Genomic DNA, 23,712 nt, shown 5'->3' on the forward strand with positions numbered 1-23,712 from the left:
CCTGAGCTGGCTTTGAACTGTTATCCTTAGATCTCAACCTCCTTGAGTAGCTAGGATTACAGGAATAAGCCACCAAAGTTTGGCTGGCCTTAGTTTTTCTTAGCCTCCATTTATGTGGTCTTTGTCTTCCCCTCTGCTACCTCCTTATAGAGCACCTGCACCTAACTACTCTTGGGTTTCAATCTCTAGAAATATAATTCTTCCAATAGTAAGTCCAATGTCCTCCAGTGTGTGCTTAAGAACTTAAAAAAAGTGTTTAAGAAGAAAAAAATTAATCTCTCTGTGTAATATAATATAGCCTCAATATAAATTGGTATATAAAGTGCTCTGGTCTAAAAAAAACTGGGCGAAAAACAAAGTAAGGTCATTGCTTAAAATACATGGTTAAAAAAAAAAAAGAAATGTTGTGGAGACTATAAAATTGTCTCCAAGCAAATTCAGAAACCTTAGTGAGTCAAAATGACCCACTTTTGGTATAGGATGGGAGTTGTTAGACCCACCTTAAATTTCTACAGAAGTGGTAAGGCCCAATGGCTCATGCCTGTAATCCTAGTTACTCAGGAGGCTGAGATCTGAGGATCGAGATTCAAAGCCAGCTCAGCAGGGAAAGTCTGTGAGACTGTAATCTTCAATAAACTGCCAGAAAACCAGAAATGGCACTGTGGCTCAAGTGGTAGAGTGTTCGCCTTGAGCTGAAGAGCCCAGGCCCAGAGTTCAAGCCCCATGACTGACTAAAAAAAAAAAAGTAGAGGTTCTGTTTTATGTTGGCAAGAGTTTGTGTTGTTTTAGTCTTTGTTTTTTCTAGTATTGACCACTAAGGGCAAAAATGTCATTTGCTACTGAGTTAAAGAAATCCTGCAGCCTGGGCTGGGAAGTTGGCTCAGTGGTAGAGCGCTTGCCTTGCATGCCTGAGGCCCTGGGTTCGATTCCTCAGCACCACATAAGCAAAAAAGAAAAAAAAAAAGCCGGAAGTGGCGCTGTGGCTCAGGTGGTAGAGCGCTAGCCTTGAGCTGAAGAGCTGAGGGACAGCACCCAGGCCCAGAGTCTAGACCCCATGACTGGACCCCCCCCCAAAAAAAAGAAAAAAAAAGAAATCCTACAGCTGATGTTTTTTCTTCATTTTTGTCGGTCCTGGGGCTGACAAAACTGAACTTAGGCCTGGACACTTTCCCTGAGCTCCTTTTGCTCAAGGTTAGCGCTCTACCATTGAGTAATACCACCGCTTCTGGCTTTTTCTGTGATTAATTGGAAATAAGATTCTCACAAGCTGGGCCTGGGTGCTGCTCCTGAGCTCTTTTGCTTAAGGCCAGCTCTCTACCACTTTGAGCCACAGCACCACTTCCAGTTTTCTCATAGTTAATTGTAGATAGCAGTCTCACAGACTTTCCTGTCTGAGCTGGCTTTGAACTGTGATCCTTAGATTTTAACCTCCTGAGTAGCTAGGATTACAGGTGTGAGCCATCAGCACCTAGCTAAAGAATTGCCTTTTAAATGAGTATGTAAAACTAAAATGCTACTTTTTGCTGTTTAATATTTCTGTTTCCCAAGTATTTAAGCTGCCTTGGATACAGAGCTAAAAAAGATACCAGACAGGCCTGTGTTCCTGTATTCCTCATTGTAGTCAAGAAAGCTTAGTAACATCTACTTGATTCCATCTTAATTAGTATCTTGGTGGGGAGGTTGTGGGGGGGGTGGCGTGGGGCTTGAACTCTGGGCCTGGGCACTGTCCCTCAGCTCTTTAGATCAAGACTAGCACTCTACCACTTGAGCCACAGTGCCACTTCTTTTTATGCTTATGTAGTGTTGAAGAATCGAACCTAGGGCTTCATGCATGCTAGGCAAGCACTCTACAACTGAGTCATCTTCCCAGCCCCTTAATTAGCATCTTAAAATACAATTAAAAATAACTAGATTGTTTAACCAGCTGCTGTTTCAAAACTCTCATCAATACTACTCTTAGGTTTTGCCATTATAGATTTGGTCCATGTAGCAAATACAGTCAGACCCAGAGAGGGGCAAAGTACAAATTATAGCCAGGTGTGGTTATTTCTGGAATGTGGATTGGGGCAGACCAGGTAAGGCTATCTGAACCATCAGGGAAGTCCACAAGGCATGGTTTAAAATAATAATACAGAAGAGATAGTAACAGATGTCGTTTTTGCACAGCTAGAAAGGAATTGACCACCTGGTCTGAAGTTGATGAGAGCCTGTCTGACCTTTTGTATGTAACCAACCTGTTTAAAGTCTAAGTTACTAAGTTACAAGTACTTATTTGTCAAATTTAACTTTTTTTTTTGTCCATCTTGGGGCTTGAACTCAGATTCTGGGCCCTGTCCCTGAGCTCTTGTGCTCAAGGCTAGTGCTCTACCACACTGAGCCACAGCTCCACTTCTGCTTTTCTAGGGTTGATTGGAGGCAAGAGTCTTACAGACTTTTCTGCCTGGGCAGGCTTTGAACCACAATCATCAGATCTCAGCCTCCTGAGTAGCTAGGATTACAGGCATGAGTCACCAGCATCTGGCTCAAATTTAACCTTGATTCTTCATAAGCGCCATGTAAGCCTTGCTTTAAAACTATTTCTATTGATCACCTTGTTGCTTAGATTGGAAATCAGAGTCTATTGATGATGATTCTCACCTGATCTGTCTTTCACTTCCCTCAAACATGGGATTCAGCCAACTGGGATACTTCATCTCAGCAATGAGCAAAAAGACCAACTGGGACATTATCCCAGCAAGGAGAAGAGACCTACCAGACCCACCATGACAAGGCTTATCCTGGCAATGAGGGACCATCAAGGCATTTGGGAGGAATTGTTCAGATAAGAGGGGATGGTGTCAGGTCCTGAATGGAGCCACTTGTGCTTGTCCTTTCAAAATTAAGAAAGGTGGGAGATCAAAAGAAAATAGTTCATAAAGCTGGACATAGGTGGCTCATGCCTGAAATCTTAGCTACTCAAGAGGCTGAGATCTGAGGATCATGGTTCAAAGCCAGCCTGGGCAGGAAAGTCCATGAGACTCATCTCCAATAAACCACTAGAAAACCGGAAGTGGTGCTGTGGCTCAAGTAGTAGAGTGCTGCCTTGAGCTGAAGAGCTGAGACAGCATCCAGGCCCAGAGTTCAGGTCCCACTACCAACAACAACAAAAAAAGAAAAGAAAGAAAAGTGAGTGAGAAGAGGAAATTCAGAGTTCAAGCTCTTGAAGGTCAGCCCTTCCAAATGATACTGAGATAGGAGGTCCAACCACCTCCTATCTCAATGGAACGGAGAAGTGGAGCAGAGAAAGAGGCTGTTAAGAGTTGAGGGAAAAGAACTGAGAGCCCATAGGGTAGGATGCATTAGATCTGTGTGGTCTTGAAGTCACTAAGGATGGTAATAGGGGCAAGAGACGAAGAAAAACTGGGCTAGATGTACAAGATGTTGATGGAAGTTTGTGCTATGAAGACAGGAAGAATGTGGCAAATGCAAAGGTTTATTCAAGAAGGGACAAGGAAAGTGGCAACCTATGGGAAAGAATAAAACAAAGCACAACATATATCTAATTACCTCTGTCTCTTCAATTACCTCTGTCTCTTCTCTACCTTCCTCTCTTTCCCCCTTACACACACACACATACACACACACGAATGCTGCATGAACACACCTACCCTTGAAAAACTTCTGATGGTTGAATACAATCAAGATGCTTTATCCTCCTCCCATGGCCCCGCTTGTTTTGGTTCCTATCCCCCTCTCTGACCTTGTCGCTTCATTTTTTTTTTGGGGGGGGGGTCCGGTCATGGGGTTTGAACTCTAGGCCTGGGCGCTGTCCCTCAGCTCTTCAGCTCAAGGCTAGCACTCTACCACTTGAGCCACAGCGCCACTTCCGGCTTTTCTTTTTCTGCTTATGCGGTGCTGAGGAATCGAACCCAGGGCCTCATGCATGCAAGGCAAGCACTCTACCACTGAGCCACCTTCCCAGCCCTACATGAGACTCTTATCTCCAATTAACCACCAGAAAACTGGAAGTGTTGCTGTGGCTCAAGTGGTAGAGCCCTGGCCTTGAGCTGAATTGCTTAGCGACAACAGTGCCCAGGCTACAGACTTCAAGCCCCACAACCAGGAAAAAAGGAAAAAAAGAAAAAAGAAAATAGTTCATAAGCATGCCTATCTAATGCTAGCTACTACCTGTCTACCTTGTAATTGGGCAGGAATTTACACTTTTGCCTGTCACTTGCTGTTTCTGTTTATAGTGGTTAGTAAAAATGCTAGCCTTGCCTAAGGTATTTGGTCTGGCACCAAGCATATGAATTCATTTGGTCAAGGAGAGAGGGTAAGGCCAGAGTGTTAGTAAATCAAGGCACTCTTCCAGAGCCTTAAGATAATGACACTCAGCCATTTGGACCTAAGGTATCTAAATACTGTGTGTATATTCCAGAAACCTAGATAATGTCTCCTTAGTCCTTCAGGATCTGCACACTCAGATTAATGCTTATATCTGACTCTGCTCTTAGATTTTGTGTGTGTGTGTGTGTGTGTGTGTCATTTGTGGGGTTTGAACTCTGAGCCTGGGCACTATCCCTGAGCTCTTCAGCTCAAGGCTAGCACTCTACCACTTGAGCCACAGTGCCACTTTTGGTTTTCTGGTAGTTAATTGGAGATAAGAGTCTCACGGACTTTCCTGCCTGGGCTGGCTTTGATCCTTGATGCTCAGATCTCAGCCTCCTGAGTAGCTAGGATTACAGGCATGGGCCCGCAGCACCCAGCTTTGCTCTTAGCTTTAATGATCTCCTTACTACATGAGGCCCTGGGTTAAATGTTTTTTAACCATGAGGTTAAAAAATTGCTGGTTGTCTTTATAATACTAATATGTGGGGGGATATTGATTTCCTGTTCCTTTTATTGTTTCTGTGGTTTCTTATCCTCCCTAATTTCTCATATGGCTTCCTTTCCAGTTCAAAGAATGTTCCTGGGGCTGGGAAGGTGGCTCAGTGGTAGAGCGCTTGCCTTGCATGCACAAGGCCCTGGGTTCGATTCCTCAGCACCACATAAGCAGAAAGAAAAAAGCCGGAAGTGGCGCTGTGGCTCAAAGTGGTAGAGTGCTAGCCTTGAGCTGAAGAGCTGAGGGACAGCGCCCAGGCCCAGAGTTCAGGCCCCATGACCGGACCAAAAAAAAAAAAAAAACAAAGAATGTTCCTTATGACATGGCAGTCCAACAACTAAATTTCCCATGTCACTCCTTGATGAGCTAGGACAACAAGACTTCAGTTCCCTAGCTAGGAAGAGCCAATGCCCCTACACAGTTCAAAACAATTACAGAAGATGGATCTTCACCCATCAACTTCCCTTAAGATGGAGGAACTGAAGTCACTTTTGAGGAGAAAATGAGCAAGACAGATTAGGAAAAATAGGCATGGGGCAGTAGTGATGACAAGTACAGACTCCCTTGAATGTGGAGACCTCATTTACGAGAGAAGGTTACAGGCCCAAATTTTCTGTCTTCCCAGGAAATTGAAATAGACACTCCAACTGTCAAAACCTGGAAAATGAGATTCTGGGTCACCAGAAGGGACCCAGGGGTCTCTTTCATAATCTAGAAGCTCCCATGATCCCAACCACCCATGAAAATTGGTCCTTTGGGTGACTTCAAACATCCCTTTTGTTCACCCTTTCCAACTAGCTCCCCTGGCTCCCCAGGAGTCTACTGGACATCCTGCCCTCCCAAAGGTGGACTTGTATGATTTGCTGTAGGCCACTGTGGGGATGGTCAATCAATAACCGAGACTGCCAGATCTAGCACAAGACTGCTAGCTATGTCTTAAGTCCAGATCCACTAATTACACGGGGCTAGGCTCCCAACTGCCATAGGGTATGGAAAGGTATGCAATTCCACAGGGCTAGTTTTTACCCTGGGGGATATCCAGGGAAACACCTCATGTTTCATTAAGGGCCCACTCAACTCAATCACCCAAATACCTTCAGCATGCATGGGGAATGTTACCCAACGAAATAATATCACTACCCATTGATTTTTTTTAAGTTAATATTGCTTACATTGCCCCTGAGGAAACCTGTTCTGCATGTACTGATGGCCTAAAATCACCTATTGATGGGTCTTTACAAAAAAGGCTTCTGTGCTGCCACAGGTTCTAGTATATAGAGGGGAAGATGTTTTCAACCTCATGGTGCCCCATCTGGCCTGTGCCAAGAGAGCTGTGATTACACCAGCCCTGGTCGGCTTCTGCTGTTGGGACCGCTGCTCTAGTGAAGGGGGATGTTGACACCAAGATGCTGAGCAAAACCTTCGACCTGAACTTGTGAGGATTGGAGATGGCCATCACAGACCTCCACACTCAGGTCAATTCCTTGGCTGAAGTTGCCCTCCAAAACCAGCATGGCCCGGACCTTTTGTTTTATGCACAAGAAGAACTGTGTGCAGCACTTGAGAAAGCAAGTTGTTTTTACACCAAATAAGTCATGTATCAAATTGGTTTGAAAATCTTTTTGATCAGAGATCAGTGTTACCATCCTGAATTAGTAGAATTACTGGACACATTCTTTTTTTTTTTTTGGGTCCGGTCGTGGGGCCTGAACTCTGGGCCTGGGCTCTGTCCCTCAGCTCTTCAGCTCAAGGCTATCACTCTACCACTTGAGCCACAGCGCCACTTCTGGCTTTTTTCTTATGTGGTGCTGAGGAATCGAACCCAGGGCCTCGAGCATGCAAGGCAAGTGCTCTACCACTGAGCCACCTTCCCAGCCCTTCTGGCCACATTCTTATTCTACTCCTTCTCCTTACATGTGACCCGTGCATCCTTAACTTAATAGCCAAAATGATTCACAACAGAATGGAAGCTATCAAGCTCTTCTTGTTATCCTGCCAATATGAGCCATTTGTCAGCAATGATGTAGTACTTAAGTCTCAATGAATGGAATAGACAAACATCCCTTCCTTTCCTGCAAAGGCCATTTTGCCAGAAGGTGGCTACATGAAGCTGTCCATCATAATGTGGGCTTTAGGCAAGCCAGGTGGGGCTAGCTGGATCAATAGCAGAAAGCCTACACGGTAATTTTGAAATTGTACACCCAGCTGGGCCCCGGTGGCTCACGCCTGTAATCCTAGCTACTTGGGGGGCTGAGATCTGAGGATCGCAGTTCAAAGCCAGCCCAGGCAGGAAAGTCCGAGAGACTCTAATCTCTAATAAACCACTAGAAAACCGGAAGTGTCGCTGCTGCTCAAGCGGTAGAGCGCTGGCCTTGAGCTGAAGAGTGCAGGGCAGCGCCCAAGCCCAGAGTTCAAGCCCCATGACTGACAAAAAAAGAAAGAAAAGAAAAGAAAAGAAATAAAATTGTAGGGGCTGGGAAGGTGGCTCAGTGGTAAAGCGCTTGCCTTATATGCATGAGGCCCTGGGCTCGATTCCTCAGCACCACATAAGCAAAAAGAAAAAGCTGGAAGTGGTGCTGTGGCTCAAGTGGTAGAGCGCTAGCCTTGAGTTGAATTGCTGAGGGACAGTGCCCAGGCCCAGAGTTCAGGCCCCACAACTGGAACAAAAAAAAAGAAATTGAACACCTGGCCTGGAGTTGATGTCACCCCTACCTGACATTTGCTTTTCTGATTAATGACCTAATTCTTTTTTTTTCTTTCTTTCTTTTTTTTTTGGGGGGGGGTCCAGTCATGGGGCCTGCACTCTGGGCCTGGGTGCTGTCCCTCAGCTCTTCAGCTCAAGGCTAGCGCTCTATCACTTGAGCCACAGTACCACTTCCGGCTTTTTTCTTTTTGCTTATGTGGTACTGAGGAATCGAACCCAGGACCTCATGCGTGCAAGGCAAGCACTCTACCACTGAGCCACCTTCCCAGCCCTGACCTAATTCTTTGTGTGTAACTAACTTGCTTACAGTCTCCCCTTCCTCAGAAATACATTTATTGAACTGGATATAGTGTTAAAAGCCTGTAATCCCAGCAATCAGAAAGCTGAGCAGGAAGCCTGAGAGCTCAAAGGCAGCCTAGTCTCTATATAAAAACCCAGTCGCAAGCAATGAGAAAACAAACTTCTTGCTACAGAAGAGTCGACCATGACAGTTAAGAGGGTGAGGGAAGAGACTGTACCTTTCCACTTCTATGGGATGAAAAGAAATAATAGTTAAAACTATTAAAACATGAAAGGTACCAGCTGCTGGTGGCTCAAATCTGCAATCCTGGCTATTTAGGAAGCTGAGATCTGAGGATCAAAGTCCAAAGCCAGCTCAGACAGGAAAATCTGTGAGAATTAACCACCAAAAACCTAAGAATGGAGCTGTGCTCGAGTGGTAGAACTCTGTCCTTGAGCACAAAAGTTCAGGGACAGCATCCAGGCCCTGAGTTCAAGCCTCAGCACAATAAAACAAAGCAAAACATGAAAGACAAAATTTCTGGTTAAAAAAAAAAACCAATCAGGGATCCTCAAATCTCAGCCTCCTGAGTAGTTAGGATTACAGGCATCAGCCACCAACATCTGGTTTATTTATTTATTTAAGACAAGGAGATATATATATATATATTTCTTGTGTTTTACAGTCTTTTAACACTATATCCAGTTCAATAAATGTATTTCTTGTATTTTACAGCCCAGGCACAGAGTTCAAACCTCATGACTGAAAAAAAGAAAGAAAATAGAAACTTTTGGCTCATGCCTGTAATCCTAGTTACTAGGGAAGATGAGATCTGAGGATCAAGGTTCAAAGCCAGCCCAGGCAGGAAAGTCCAAGAGACTCTAATTTCCAATAAACTTCCAGAAAACTGGCAGTGGTGCTGTGGCTTAAGTGGTAGATCGCTAGCCTTGAGCTGAAAAGCTGAGGAACAGCACCCAGACCCAGAGTTCAAGCCCCACAACCGACAAAAAAAAAAAAAAAAATTTACATTTCACTGGAGTCTTCAGAGAACAGTGAGGAGGGTCTTACAAAGCCCTAGCAAGGAGATTACAGGGGTCTGCACTTATACACAGTCAGAGAGCAGAAAGGGCAGAGTGTTTCTACGCAAAACCTACAGATCTTGGTGGCTGCCCAGATGTGATGGGAGAAGAAAAGCCATGAATGCCTCTTTCAAATTTCTTGGTCTGTATCTTCTCTCCTTATTTATTTGCTTGGCAAACTATCACTGAGCCACATCCCCAGTGCCATTAAAATAGAATCTGATCTCTTGTGCCATTGTTGGTTTCCTTCATGGCCCCTGCTCCTTTTCTTCCTTTTCTCCTCTCTGTGCATCTTTTTTTTTCTTTTTCATAAAATACTTCCTGTTGTTTGTTTCTGATTCTCTTATGCTAAGCTAAATACAAAAAAGTCTTGGCAATCAAGAGGGTAGGGAACCACCAAGGGGGTGGGAAAAGGTCAGAGAGGAAGGCTGGGACCTGGGGACATGGAGAGACAGAAAGAGGAAGACAAGGGGCAGGGAGAGGCTAGGGACAGGAAGGAAGGGGAGTACTGGCTAGGGCTGTGTCATGGGGGTTTATGATGTGCTAAATGATGGTACTTGAGATGGGCTAATCTTGGTTTCTATCTCAGTTTCAGAGATTGTGTGAAATTTGGTTTCTTTCTTGGGGAGACCAGCAGTTGGTTTGGGGCTTTCCCTGGGTGGGAGGGCTGATGACTGGAGTCTTGTGCCTGAACTCAGGGAAACACAGTCTCTATAGTGGTGTCTGTGGACAGACCAGCGAAATCTCTGAGGCCTCCTAACAAGGCTGAAATGACACAAAGCTTATACTTAATTCAAATTTAACCTCAACCCAAATCACAACTCAAACCAACCCCAATGGTAACCTTGACCTCAAATCTAAATACATCCCAATCAATAAACCCCCAAAATAAAATTCAGCCTCTAAATCAGATCCAAATCTGTTTCTAGGGTTACTCCTGAAAACTAGTTATTCTCATTTCTGTCCCTAAAGTTATATCTGATTCTAAGTGCAAGATCCTATCTGAACCACAAATATATAGTTGAACTTTGTCCTGCTTTACCTCATTATTCATCCATACTTCCACTTTCTAAGTATATATTGAGTGCTTACAATGTGTAGGGCATTTTCCTAAGCAGTAGGGATGTTCTTCTAGACAGGAGACATAGAGTAGCACACTTAAGGAAGACAAAGGAACTAGCATTCTTTTTTGTTGTTGTTGTTGGTTGTGGGGCTTCAACTCTGGGCCTGGGCGCTGTCCCTACTCTCTTGAGCTCAAGGCAAGAGCTCTACTGCTTGAGCCACAGCACCACTTCCGGTTTTCTAGTGGTTTATTGGAGATGAGTCTCATGGAGTTTCCTGCCTGGGCTGGCTTTGAACCATGATCCTCAGATCTCAGCCTCCTGAGTAGTTAGGATTACAGGCATGAGCCACTGGTACCCGGCTGGAACTTGCATTTTTAGAGGCTACGTTCCAGTGAGACCAGACAAATAAAAAGAAATTGAAGATATGGGCACCAGTGGCTCATGCCTATAATTCTAGCTACTCAGGGGGCTAAGATTTGAGATTTAGAGTTCAAAGCCTGCCTAGGCAGGTAAATCTGAGAGACTCTTATTTCCAATGAACCAGCAAAGTGCTAGAAGTAAAGGTGTGGCTCAAGTGACAGAGGGACTGTCTTGAGAAAAAATGCTAAGGGTTGGGAAGGTGGCTCAGTGGTAGAGCACTTGCCTTGCATGCATGAGGCCCTGGGTTCGATTCCTCAGCACCACATAAGAAAAAAGAAAAAAGCCGGAAGTGGCGCTGTGGCTCAAGTGGTAGAGCGCTAGCCTTGAGCTGAAGAGCTGAGGGACAGCGCCCAGGCCCAGAGTGCAGGCCCCATGACTGGACCCCCCCCCAAAAAAAAGAAAACATGCTAAGCAAGACTGAATGGTAGTGAATTCAAACACCAGTATTGGCGAGAGAGGGGAGGGGGAAGAAAGGGAGGGAGGGAGGGAGGAGGGATCTAGCTCAGAGGTAGAGCACTTGCCTAGGATGTGTGAGGCCTTGAATTTTATCCTGGCACTGTCAAAATATAAACATAAACTAAAGAAGAAATCAGTAAGTATTGTTGTGAGAAAATAGGATGATGTGGAGTCTAGTAAGGAGGTACATTACTTTTAGATATGCTAATCAGCAGAGTCCTCTCTGAGAGCATGAGTGGTGTTGAAGCTGAGAACCAACTGAAAGACCAGGTGAAAGTTTGAGAGCAAAGGGTCCTAGGAAAAGGGAAAAGGTATAGCAAAGGTGGAGGAAAAGGGAAAGCTGGGGTGTTCAAGAATAGAAAAGTTATTGTGGCTGCAACAGATAAAAAGATGAAGCGAGGGCTGGGAAGGTGGCTCAGTGGTAGAGCGCTTGCCTTGCATGCATGAGGCCCTGGGTTTGATTCCTCAGCACCACATAAGCAAAAAGAAAAAAGCTGGAAGTGGCGCTGTGGCTCAAGTGGTAGAGCACTAGCCTTGAGCTGAAGAGCTGAGGGACAGCGCCCAGGCCTAGAGTTCAAACCCCATGACCGGACCCCCCCCCAAAAAAAAAAATGAAGCGACAAGGTCAGAGAGGGGGATAGGAACCAAAACAAGCGGGGCCATGGGAGGAGGATAAAGCATCTTGATTGTATTCAACCATCAGAAGTTTTTCAAGGGTAGGTGTGTTCATGCAGCATTCGTGTGTGTGTATGTGTGTGTGTGTAAGGGGGAAAGAGAGGAAGGTAGAGAAGAGACAGAGGTAATTGAAGAGACAGAGGTAATTAGATATATGTTGTGCTTTGTTTTATTCTTTCCCATAGGTTGCCACTTTCCTTGTCCCTTCTTGAATAAACCTTTGCATTTGCCACATTCTTCCTGTCTTCATAGCACAAACTTCCATCAACATCTTGTACATCTAGCCCAGTTTTTCTTCGTCTCTTGCCCCTATTACCATCCTTAGTGACTTCAAGACCACACAGATCTAATGCATCCTACCCTATGGGCTCTCAGTTCTTTTCCCTCAACTCTTAACAGCCTCTTTCTCTGCTCCACTTCTCCGTTCCATTGAGATAGGAGGTGGTTGGACCTCCTATCTCAGTATCATTTGGAAGGGCTGACCTTCAAGAGCTTGAACTCTGAATTTCCTCTTCTCACTCACTTTTCTTTCTTTTCTTTTTTTGTTGTTGTTGGTAGTGGGACCTGAACTCTGGGCCTGGATGCTGTCTCAGCTCTTCAGCTCAAGGCAGCACTCTACTACTTGAGCCACAGCACCACTTGTGGCTTTTTCTGCTTATGTGGTGCTGAGGAATCGAACCCAGGGCCTCATGCATGCAAGGCAAGCACTCTACCACTAAGCCAGCTTCCCAGCCCATCACTCACTTATCTCCTCCACTCCTCTCCCTAATCAAATCAGTTCCTCATTCCCACTCACACCTCCTGTTTCTCTTCTTTCTCATCAAGTTTTGTTCAACATATACTACAGGGTTAACTATTTTGGCTAGACTCTTACTAGTGTTTAGAATCTCTTGCCTACCTGATGTTCTACCAGGAAAGCTAGATGTGAGTAAACCCTACAGTCTCATTCTTGGGGCTGTCTCCTTGGCTGTCAAGCATTACAGGAGAATCAAACCATCATAAGGAGCCTGTTACTAGTGGACAGTTGCCATCTAACTCCAGAGAGGCTTCAATGTGCCTTCACAGAACTTTTCATCATTATAGACTCCATTGTTCTTCTGCAGGTGTTCTTCTAGATTTACAAGTCCCTTTAATGCCCTTCACTTGACCTCTTCACCTCCAGGTCATCATGCTGTTACCTATTTTATTTTTGGTCTGAGACCAGGACTTGAACTTGGTACCTGATGCTTTCGCTCATTGGCTAGTGTTTTACCAATTGAGCTATACTTCCACCCCTTTTTATTATTAAGTAGTTGTACAAAGAGGTTACACTTAGATAAGTCAGGTTCTGAGTACTATGCATCTTGATCAATGCCACCCCTTCTACCATTTATTTGATTGAACTTAAGCCCATTCAAGGTGGATCTTTTCTTTTTTTCCCTCTATGTATGCTTTCTCTTTCCCTTCTTCTTGGCTAACAGTACTCTTGTTCTTTTCCAAGTCTGATCCTTCAATCGACACATCTTACTTCCTGTCTCTTCCCTATATTCTCCACCTTTTCTTATATAGTGTATCTCTCTTCATGCTCCTTCTCTATTTTACAAATACATGGTTTTATTTCTTGAAATAATTGGACTTTCTCTTCCCTTAAAAGTCCCTTCTGTCTCTCACTTTTGCTTTCTTTGTGATGTTTAAGACCTGTTGACTACTTTTTGGGTGGTGGAACTGGTAAAATTTTCCTCATCTGCCAAATTTGTGGGTAGAACTAAGTGAGGATTCTTCATTTGTCTTTCTTCCTTCATCATTCTATGACTTTGTACCTGCTGACTCTTGTCTCACCTCCTACTCATTCTTCAATCTATGTATTTTCTTCCCTATTAAATGGAAACCGTCCTCTCAAAATTTGTAATCATCTACTTGCTGAACCCCAACTCTTTCCAAATGTCACTTTTGTTTTGTTTTTGGTTGTGGGGCTTGAACTGAGGGCCTGGGCATTATCCCTGAGCCTTTTTTTGATCAAAGCTAGCGTTCTACCACTTTGAGCCACAGTGACACTTTTGGTTAATTGGCAATAAGAAGCCCATGCCTGGGCTGGCTTTGAACCACAATCCTCAGATCTCAGTCTCCTGAGTAGCTAGGATTATAGGGATGGATCACCAGCACCTGGATTCCAACTCATACTAGACCTCTTTTGAGACCTGACATGGCTGCCCTAGCTCTGCTCGCACACCCCTCCTTTGCCCTACTTTTCTGAATACTCTCCAGTCCCCTTCCTTTGTTGGTTTGTAGAGGCTCTTCTGGTCACTCCATCCTCTCTCCTGAGGACCCTGTCCATTCACTCAACCTTTACTGGGAAGGAACTGATGCTCAACTCTATCCTGCTAGCCCAAATCATGAGCTCGCAGCCTACTTGCCAGCACTTTTCAGAGTGAGATGGTAGCATCTCACATTCAGCAAGCTTTCTTTGAGCACTTTATTATTCTGGGCAGGTGCACTTTAAATTATTATGGGTAATTGTTGCATGTATATATTTTTTTCACTAGATGGCAAGTTCTATGACAATGACCTCCTTGTTTATATCTATTAGAGTGTTAACAGTGCTCTGCTAACTGGTGCTTAATTAAAACAAAAAAACATTTTTCAAACTCCTTGTTTCCCTTCACCATGCTCCTTCTTGACTTAGACCACCATTATCTTTCCAACCTCCTAGGCTCCTACAGTCAGCTAAGTCTCTTCCTTTCCCAGTCTCTCCAATAATCACTTTGTGAGTTGTGATACTCCCTCAAAGTTTGTACATTCTGTTCCCTTCTTTAATGTCATTGGAGTTACGAGGACTTAAGTAGAAAATACATGAGTTTTAGAGTCAGAAGAGTTTAATGTTCATTTCACTACTTTCTAGTTGTATGGTTTAAAACAGGCTGCAGAATCTTTATAGACTTTCATGTTCTCATCTGTGTAATGGGATCCACACCCATTATGGAGAGATGTTGACAGTATAAGGGGCAGAAAAGGGTCCTAGACCATATTCCTGTAACAAGACAAAAGCATAACAGATTTATTTAATCCAAGTTTTAGATGAAATTGGAGCCTTCAGAAATAACGATCCTAAGACCCAAAGAAAACTGTCCAATTTCAGGCTTAGATCTGATAAAGAATGAACAGCCACGTAGAAACACAACTGGCCAGAAAGGATCAGAGACTGAGAGGGAAAAATTCAGTATTTGGGCTTGTCTGTTTAAGCTTCTGCTTGGCCTGAGGATCTATGATGTATTGTCAGAGAAGGAAGGTAAGATAAAAATGAGAGTAATATTTCTAGGCATTATGGCTGACTTTGTGAAGGCTCTAGCTTTGATGACCCACCTTCAGGAAGAAGAGTTCTAGCTTTGATAGCTCATTTTGGGTAGACTAAAACAGGTGAAGACAAGGGGGCAGGAGAAGGGCAAAGAGAAACTTGCTTCTGAGACTCTTCCAGTAACTTCAGTTAAAAGCACTCAGTACAACTATGCACCCTATACTTTGGGGTATTGTGTTTTGAGACCCCAACAACAGGATTACTGAAAGAAAAGGGCTGGTTAACGCGTTGTGGGTATGCAGTGGGTTTTCTTATCCCTTGTGTGGAGAATTCTGCAGCATTCTCTCTTTACAGCTGTCCCTGAGGTCACTGCCACAAGGCTGAGTCCTCAACCTTGGCATTTGTGGTCATTCTTCATATGTGCTCCCCTGCTTCTCTACTGCAGGATACTCAGTGATTCCTGTACATACCATGTACACACTCATCTCCCAGCCTCTACTCAAGACACTTACCTACCAAACCTTTCTGTCCATTCCACCATTAAAATGCTCTCTCCCTCTCCCCATCTGCATCCAATATGTCCTAGTGTAAAGTTTACTCGGCATGTCTCCGGTCAATTAAGTATAGGTCTGTCCCCCTACTGGATAAATCTGAAGCCAGGTTTGAATTTACCTTTGGGCTACTAATGCCCAGTTGACCTGCCTGCATCAAATGGAATCCCTCCTAGGTCACTTTTCCTAACACAATCCCAACTCTTCAATCTCACATTTCTTTTCCCAACTCTGATTCTCACATTGAACCCCAAGGCATCATCTACTGAGACCCAACTACTGGTTCCAGCCTAAGGGAACAGATATACTTCTGACTCTTCTGGGAGGTACTGAGTCACCCCTTGGGGGTCCCTGAGTGCCCTTCCTCCCCCACTGTGGTGAACAGGATGCCTGCTACCCCTTATTCTGCCTGTCAGAGGAAGCCAGGGCCTCTAGGGCTAAGTATTTTTATCAGCCTAGGAAACAAGAGACACAGAAGCGGAAACCATGTGGTCAGAGAAAGTGAACAGCCTTTATCTCAGGGGAACCCCCAGGAGGGCTGGGGGGCCAGACACCAGGGAGGGACATTGAAGAGGGAGTTCTAGGGACCCAGGTATTAAGGCTTATCTTACTTTGGTTTTATGTAATACTTGCAGAAGGGAAATGATGTGCTTTTGAGACAACGGAGATATCTCAGAGGTGTAAAAGTGTTTTCTGTTGCTTACCTCTCAACCTCCACCAGCTAAGGGATCCTAACCCCAGCTCCAAACCTGGGTTCTTTGCATGCCACTTCCGAAATCTCCGGCCTGTGAGAGGAACCGGACGCCTGGGTTGCTCAGAGTTCTAAGTCTCTTCTCTGAATCACAGCAGCTTCCTCTCACAGGATCTTTCTCATCGGTGATACCCTCTTCTGCCCCTGAACATCTGTCTGAGGCCTTGGGCTTCTTCCTAACTTCAGGCTCTTGTCTTCTCCCAGGGTCCTATGCTCACCTCATGTTCCTGGCAGCTTTCCCCTCTTGTATTCTGCCACCTTCCACTTCTACATCTGGGACCTCCTGGACTTAAGATTTGACAATCATGTTTCTGGTTGGAAAGATTCAGATGTACACATGCGCATGCTTGCACTCTACCCTCTCCTTTTGCTCCTGGTGATTTTTTTTGGCTGAGTTCCCAGTTGTGTTCTGGGGGATGGCAGTGGGGTTTGGCCTGCCCATTTCCAAGAATTGGAGTGGGAGCAGATGTTGGAATACCCTTGTTTCCTTCATGGGAGCCCCCAGGTCATTTACCTCCATCTTTCAGGACCTCAACTACCAGCTCTTGGAAAAAGATGTTTATGTAAAAGAACTAGCCTGGGATCCTCAGAGATGAAGCTCAGAGATATGGCAGAAGCTAGATGAGAGAGGTATTGGAGCCCCAGAGGAGATGGGGCTGGGACGCTGGAGGGAGAGCCAGCTGGTGGCCCAGAAGCTCGCCTGCTCTTGGGTGTGGATCTCTGGTTGCCCAAGAACAGGCAACCCAGGTTACATAATTTGGCTCTTTCCGCCTCCTTCTTTTGTTTCTATTTTTAGCAATCAAATTTCCCTCTTCCACAGGGCTCTTCCTCCATCCGTTCTACTTCCATTACCTATCTTCCCTCAGCTCCTCAGGGTCCCCTAACCCGCTGCCCCCAACTTGGCTCATTCAGTGACTCAGCAAAGGGAAAGCCCTGTGCTGGAGGAGGAGGGTGTTCGGTGGGGAGGAGGATGTGGTTCTGCTTGGGGAGCTTGGTTGGGGAGGAAACTGGTTTTGTTCCCTTTTTGCCTCTGTTCACATCTGTTTCTCCAGACGTAGACAAGTGTGCACAGGACCCCAAGCACATGGGGCAGAGGGAGGCCTGAGAGCAAACCATTCCTTCTGAGGGCTGATCTTGAGGGTGGGCAAGCAGGAGGTTTCTGGGGATTGTGGTGGGGAATCTGAGGGCACACAATGGTGTGTGTATGTTGCAGGTGTGTAGGAGCTGTGGGTTTCGGCAGGCGGACAGGAAAGGAGATGTCATGGGTGATGAAAACCATAGCAATGGAAAAAGGCAGAGGAGACTCTGGGAGTGCGCGGATGTGGAACCAGGTCTTATTAGGAAATGGCAGAGTCAAGAGTAGCGGTAGAGGCCCATGGGCCCCACCCCTCTTGTTAAAAGTTTCGTTCCCACCCCATGTCCCTTTGGGCAGCATCTGCCTTTTCCTTGTCCAGCCCCATCCCTGACCTTGCCCTCCCTCTTCCTGATTGTCCCTAAGGCTACATCCCCACAGTTTCTTGTTCTTTCCCTGCGGTCACTTGAGAGCCTCGGCATGGCGATTTAGGGCCTGAGAAAGGGCTGTCACAGCCCCCATCACCCGGCCCAACTCCCAGGTCTCAATCTGGCTTCGGAATCGCTGCAAGAAACGATCAGGGTGCCAACGGACCTGCTGAACCCTCAAGTACCTCCTCAGAGCCCCCTGCTCCTCCAAGGGTGGGCCCCTGGCGACCAGGGCTGCGGCCATGGCCTCTGGGTCTCCTCCCCCAGGGCAGGGCCAGGGTACATCACCAAAGCGCCAGAGACTGCCTCTCCCTGCCCCTCTGGGCTGCTCTGCCCTTGGCCCCGCTCTGGCTGGCTCTGGCCCTTGGTCCCCTCGAGCCTCGTGGACTCTTCTGGCTCGGCTCTCCCGCAGTTCTTCCTCCTTGGCTCTAGCTCGCTCTCTGAAAAGCCGCTGCTCCTCCTCTTGCTGTCGCCAGCTGTGACTGGAGCTCTCAGCCCGCAGGGTTCGGCAAGATCTTTCTGCCTCCCGCTGTTGCTGCTGCTGGCGCTTCTGGGCATGCTCTCGGGCCAGGCGATCTGACCATGCTGAGAAGGACTCAGGTTCCTGGGTCTCTCCGGAAGTGTCATCTGTTTGGGAAGTGGGATGGGATCACTGGAGAGAGGCTGTGAGAAGGGGATATACCATGAGAGCTAGGGAAGTAGAGAGAAAGGGCACAGAGAAAGCCCCATGTGGGCGCAAGAAAAGGCAACTGTGGGTAGCACAGTTTCAAATCTCACCTTCAAATCTCCCAATGACCTCCTGCCACTCGTCCTCCAGCTCGCCCTGCAACTTCTGCCTCCATTCCTGCTCCTTGGAAGCTTCATTGTCTTCCTCCTCTTCAGCAGAATCCCAGGGGGGTCCCCAGCCCAGAATCTGCCCAGGGGTCTCCCCATCCTTATTCTTTATCCCCATGGCGGAAGGACAGCGACTCAGCAATGGCAAGAAAAAGTCTGTGTAAGCTATGGATGCAAGAGCAGTGAGCAGAAGTCAGCTGGGACCCCAAGCCTAGGTAGGGCCACTACATTGGGTTCTGCCTGATTATTCCCATTCTTAGGCAATAGTCTTAGTGCTTTGGACTTCGGTGATTAGTCTTGGCCTTTTTTTTTTTTTTTTTTTTGACATTGGCCTTTTCTTTTTTTTTTTTTTTTGGTAGGCCCTGGGCCTAGGCACTGTCCCTGACCTTTTGTGCTCAAGGCTAGTATTTTACCACTTGGCCACAGCTTCACTTCTGGCTTCTTAGTGGCTAATTGAAGATAAGACTATCATAGATTTTCCTGTCCAGGCTGGCTTTAAACCACAATCCTCAAGTCTCAGATTCCTGAGTAGTTAGGACTACAAGAATGGGCCACCAGCACCCAGATAGTCTTAGTCTTAAGTGGCCAATATGGATACTTCCTGGATATTAGGAAATAACTGTTCTTGACAAATATTTGCTGACAGTTTATATGGATAATAAGTGTGGTGTTTAAAATACTCTCACATAGCTAAGAAGGACTCAGAATCCTGGGTCTAAAAAACTTAACCTAGCCAGACACTGGTGGCTCACACCTGAAATGCTAACTACTCAAGAGGCTGAGACTTGAGGATCAAGTTCGAAGCCAGCCCAGACAGGAAAGTCTGTAAAACTCTTATCTCCAATAAAACTAATCAGAAAAAGCTGGAAGTGGCTCAAGAGGTAGAGTGCTAGCCTTGAGCATAATAAGTCTCAGGAACAGCACCTAGATCCAGAGTTCAAGCCCCAGGACTGGCAAAACAAACAAACAAACAAAATGTAACCACTAAGCCACTGGGAATGTGGCTTAGTGGTAGAGTGCTTGCCTAGCATGCATGAATCCCTGGGTTCAATTCCTCAGTACTACATAAACAGAAAAAGCCAGAAGTGGTGCTGTGACTCAAGTGGTAGAGTGCTAGCCTTGAGCAAAAGAAGCTTAGGGACAGTGCCCAGATCCTGAGTTCAAGCTCCAAGACTAGCAAAAAAAAAAGTAATCTAATCCAAAACACTTTTAGTGTGTTCAGAGTTCTACTATGTCAAATGACATTTTATGACCCTGTCTTCTGGGTCACCTAGGAAAATGCCAAAATCCTTAGACTGTGTATTCCTTTTTTTTTTTGCCAGTCCTGGGACTTGAACTCAGGGCCTTGGCACTGTCCCTGAGCTTCTTTTTTTTTTTTTGGGGGGGGTCCAGTCGTGGGGCCTGAACTCTGGGCCTGGGTGCTGTCCCTCAGCTCTTCAGCTCAAGGCTAGCACTCTACCACTTGAGCCACAGCACCACTTCCGGCTTTTTTCTTATGTGGTGCTGAGGAATCGAACCCAGGGCCTTGAGCATGCAAGGCAAGTGCTCTACCACTGAGCCAACTTCCCAGCCCCTCCCTGAGCTTCTTTTGCTCAAGGCTAGCACTCTACCACTTGAGCCACAGGACCACTTCTAGCTGTTTAAATCATACTGAGGAATCCAACCCAGGGCTTCATGTATGCTAGGCAAGTAATCTACCACTAAGCCACATTCCCAGCCTTGTATGTTCCATTTTTGACTCGAAAATGTTATACTACATATTCTTTACTATGTTTCTTACTCAAAACTATACATCAGAGGCTGGGAAGGTGGCTCAGTGGCAGAGTGCTTGCCTCGCATGCAATTAAACAGAAAAGGCTGGGAAGTGAAGCTGTGGCTCAAGTGGTAGAGCACTAGCTTTGAGCTGAAGAGCTGAGGGACAGTGCCCAGGCCCAGAGTTCAAGCCCCACAACCAACCAAAAAAAAAAAAAAAAAAGGCTTAAGTTTATATTGGTTTAAGTGGTACTAGCGCTCTACCACTTGAGCCACAGCGCCACTTCCAGTTTTCTGGTGGTTTATTAGAGCTAAGAGTCCCATGGACTTTCCTGCCCAGGCTGGCTTTGAACCTTGATCCTCAGATCTCAGCCTCCTGAGTAGCTAGGATTACAGGTGTGAGCCACCAGCGCCCAGCCTAAACATATACTTAATAACACTTTTCAATAAATCCAGTAAAACAATTGTTTCCCAGGGAATTCCTTAGCCAGCCTAAACTAAGGAATAATGGGAAGAGAGGCAGGGAAAGCAAGTAACAAATGTGAGCCACACAAATGTGGCTAGTAGCAGAGCAGGCTCTTCTCAAAGGACTATGGACCCAGGACAGGAGGGCAAGATAGAGGGTTTCTCCCAGGATCTGGCAGGACTAGGAGAGGGCTGACATTCTTGGACACGCCTCTTTCTGAACCCTGTCCTCACAGCATATGCTCCAGAGTAGGTTGCTTGCTTGCCTGCATTTCAGGTATCCTGCTGCTGGCTAGGCCCACTCATATTGGCCACCACCAACTCCTCTTTCTCTCAGGGGACACAGGAAGTTGAGAGCAGCAGCCTCCCTTCCTGTGGACCTACTTTCTCAATCTGTATTTGGTGGTGTGAAAGTACCATTTACTTGGCAGAAGGATGGCATAGTACAGGGGAAGGATTGATCTGTCACTGCAAGAAGGGGAGAAAGACAAAGTGTCCACCCTTGGCTACCCAAGGTATCCACAGCCATACCTGAATCACATCTGCTAGAGGGGAGGGGGTCACTTCTTAGTATTGCTGCTGTGACCCTCCTAAATTGTCCTATCCAGCACGTACCTAGACCTGTTTTTTAAGAACTTATTTCACCAGGGCTCATTGCAGATTGGGGGTGGAGGATGGGGGAGAAGGTGTTGCTTAGGCTTGCACATAGGAGGTTTTTAATTAATAGGTTTGAATAAGGCTTCCAAACTAGAAAAACATGGTGAGTAAAATATAGTACAGATTAAACAATTCTGACAATGACATTTGTAGGCGGGGAGAGGTGGGGAGAGGAGTTGGCTGTAAAACTGTCTGATCTTAATTATTTGAAAAAAAGACCAAGCTGGGCATGCTATCTGTAGTCCCTTGAACCTGAGATAGAACTGCTTGAGCCTAGGAGTTCCAGGACAACCAGGCAATATAGACCCATCTTTAAAAGAAAGGCTGGATGCCAGGCACTGGTGGCTCATGCCTGTAATCCTCTAGCTACTCAGGAGGCTGAGATCTGAGGATCGAGGTTCAAAGCCAGCCCAGGAAGGAAAGTCCATGAAACTCTTATTGCCAATAAACCACCAGAAAACTGGAAGCGGTGCTATGGCTCAAGTGGTAGAGCACTGGCCTTGAGTTCAAGAGGTGAGGGACAGAACCCAGACTCAGAGTTCAAGCTCCACGACCAACCAAAAAGAAAAAAGAAAAAAAAAAGAAAGGTTAGGCATTGGTGACTCATGCCTGTAATCCCAGCTACTCAGACAGGTGAGATCTAAAGATTGAGGTTTAAAGCCAGCCCAGGTAGGAAAAGTCCAAAAGACTCTTAACTCCAATTAAACACTAAAAAGACAGAATTGGAGCTGTAGCTTAAGTGGCAGAGCAGTAGCCTTGAGGGGAAAAAAAGCTTAGGAATAGCACCCAGGCCTGAGTTCCAGCCCCAGGACTAGCACTCATGTACACACACACAAAGACTGGAAGAAAATAAGCAGAAATTCTAGTCTCTGCGCCTTCCTTCCTTCCTTTCTTTCTTTCTTTTTTGTTTTTTAGCTTGGCTCTCTTATTTTATTAAAAATTAATTTCTCTGTGCCATATTTTTTCAATCCTTCTGATTTTTTACTCACCAGCAAAATAGTAATCAGATTTTTCATTTGTCCTAGGAAGCAAATCAAACATCTGGATGACAAGTCTAGGAAACTATCTTCTAATGATATTTTGCATTTTAGCAGGACTATTTCTCGGGGAGGCTTTGATGTCTACTTGTAAGCATGAGAAAGAGAAGGTGGGCTCTGAAGAGTTTGTTTTATTTTGTAGCTCAGTGTCACTGCTGTGAAAATCTATTATACAGCTGACTGTCCCCAAACTTCTCGATGTATGTGTGTGCTTCAGATATCTGGGCCATTCTTTCCAATTTTAATTGATATTTTAATGTGAAAAGGATATAACTAAATTAAAATTTTCTTTCTTTTTGAAAAAGGAACCAGTGACTTAACACCTGTTGTCTTAATATCTCAGAAGGCTAAAATGTGAGGATTGTAGTTTAAAGCCAGCCCAGGTTGGAAACTCTACCAAAAAGTCAGAAGTAGAGAAGTAGAACTATGGCTCAAGTGGTAGAGAGCCAGCCTTGAGCAAAACTGCTCAGGGACAGTGCCCAGGCCCTGAGTTTAAGTCCCAGGATACACACACACACACAGACACACACACACACACACAGAGACACACACACACAATCTAGACAAGCACAAAGTATAGTGCAAAAGAAAAAAAAACAAAACACCCTGTTTCTATCATAGGATATGTTGATGTTATCATTTTTACACTGTCATCCTATTATTTTTTTTTCTGCTACTGGGGCTTGAACTCAGAGCCCCAAACTCCCACTTTGCTTTTTACCTAAGGCTGGTGTCCTACTACTTGAACCATACCTCCCCTTTCGGCTTTTCGCTGGTTAACTGGAGATAAGTATCTCTCGAATTTGTCTGCCTGGGTTGGATTTAAACTGAGATTCTCAGAACCTAGTCTCCTGAGTAGGCTTGAGTTATTTTTTTAGATAGGATATCTTACTTTTATATCCTACCTATACTTCCCTCATAGCTGAGATTAAGGAAAGTACCACCATGAACATACCATGAACACATGCCATGCATGAAAACACTTGCAAATAGAGCAAATATCATAGTTAGGCCCAGTGTCACATGCCTTAGTACCTGCTACTTTGGAGACAGGTATAGATAGATCAAGCCCAAAAGTCCAAGGCCAACCTGAGCAATATAATAACTTTGACTAAAAAACAAAAACAGAAGCCGGGTGCTGGTGGCTCATGTCATGTAGCTACTCAGGAGGCTGAGAGCTGAGGATCGCAGTTCAAAGCCATCCTGGGCAACAAAGTCTGTGGGACTCTTATCTCTAATAAACGACCAGAAAACTGAGAGTGGCTTAAGTGGTAGAGTGCTTGTCTTGAGCTGAAGAGCCGAGGGACAGCACCCAGGCCCAGAGTTCAAGCCACACAACCAAAAAAAAAAAAAAA

General features: G+C 45.5%; 1 protein-coding gene across 1 annotated transcript in view; it reads right to left on the bottom strand.

The window, feature by feature from the left end:
- Positions 1 to 14,391: 14,391 nt before the first annotated feature.
- The window catches only part of Nfkbil1 (nuclear factor of kappa light polypeptide gene enhancer in B-cells inhibitor-like 1), a 15,674-nt gene continuing 6,353 nt past the window's right edge, over positions 14,392 to 23,712 (bottom strand). The window contains exons 3-4 of the mRNA XM_013031382.1: positions 18,390 to 18,611; positions 14,392 to 18,239 (exon numbers count right to left, since the gene is read on the bottom strand). Of these exons, the coding sequence (XP_012886836.1) occupies positions 17,647 to 18,239; positions 18,390 to 18,611 (815 nt within the window). The 3' untranslated portion in view covers positions 14,392 to 17,646. The remainder of the gene's footprint in view (positions 18,240 to 18,389; positions 18,612 to 23,712) is intronic.

This window comes from Dipodomys ordii, unplaced genomic scaffold (genome assembly GCF_000151885.1).
Source record: "Dipodomys ordii isolate 6190 unplaced genomic scaffold, Dord_2.0 Scaffold138, whole genome shotgun sequence".
Classification (NCBI taxonomy): domain Eukaryota; kingdom Metazoa; phylum Chordata; class Mammalia; order Rodentia; family Heteromyidae; genus Dipodomys; species Dipodomys ordii.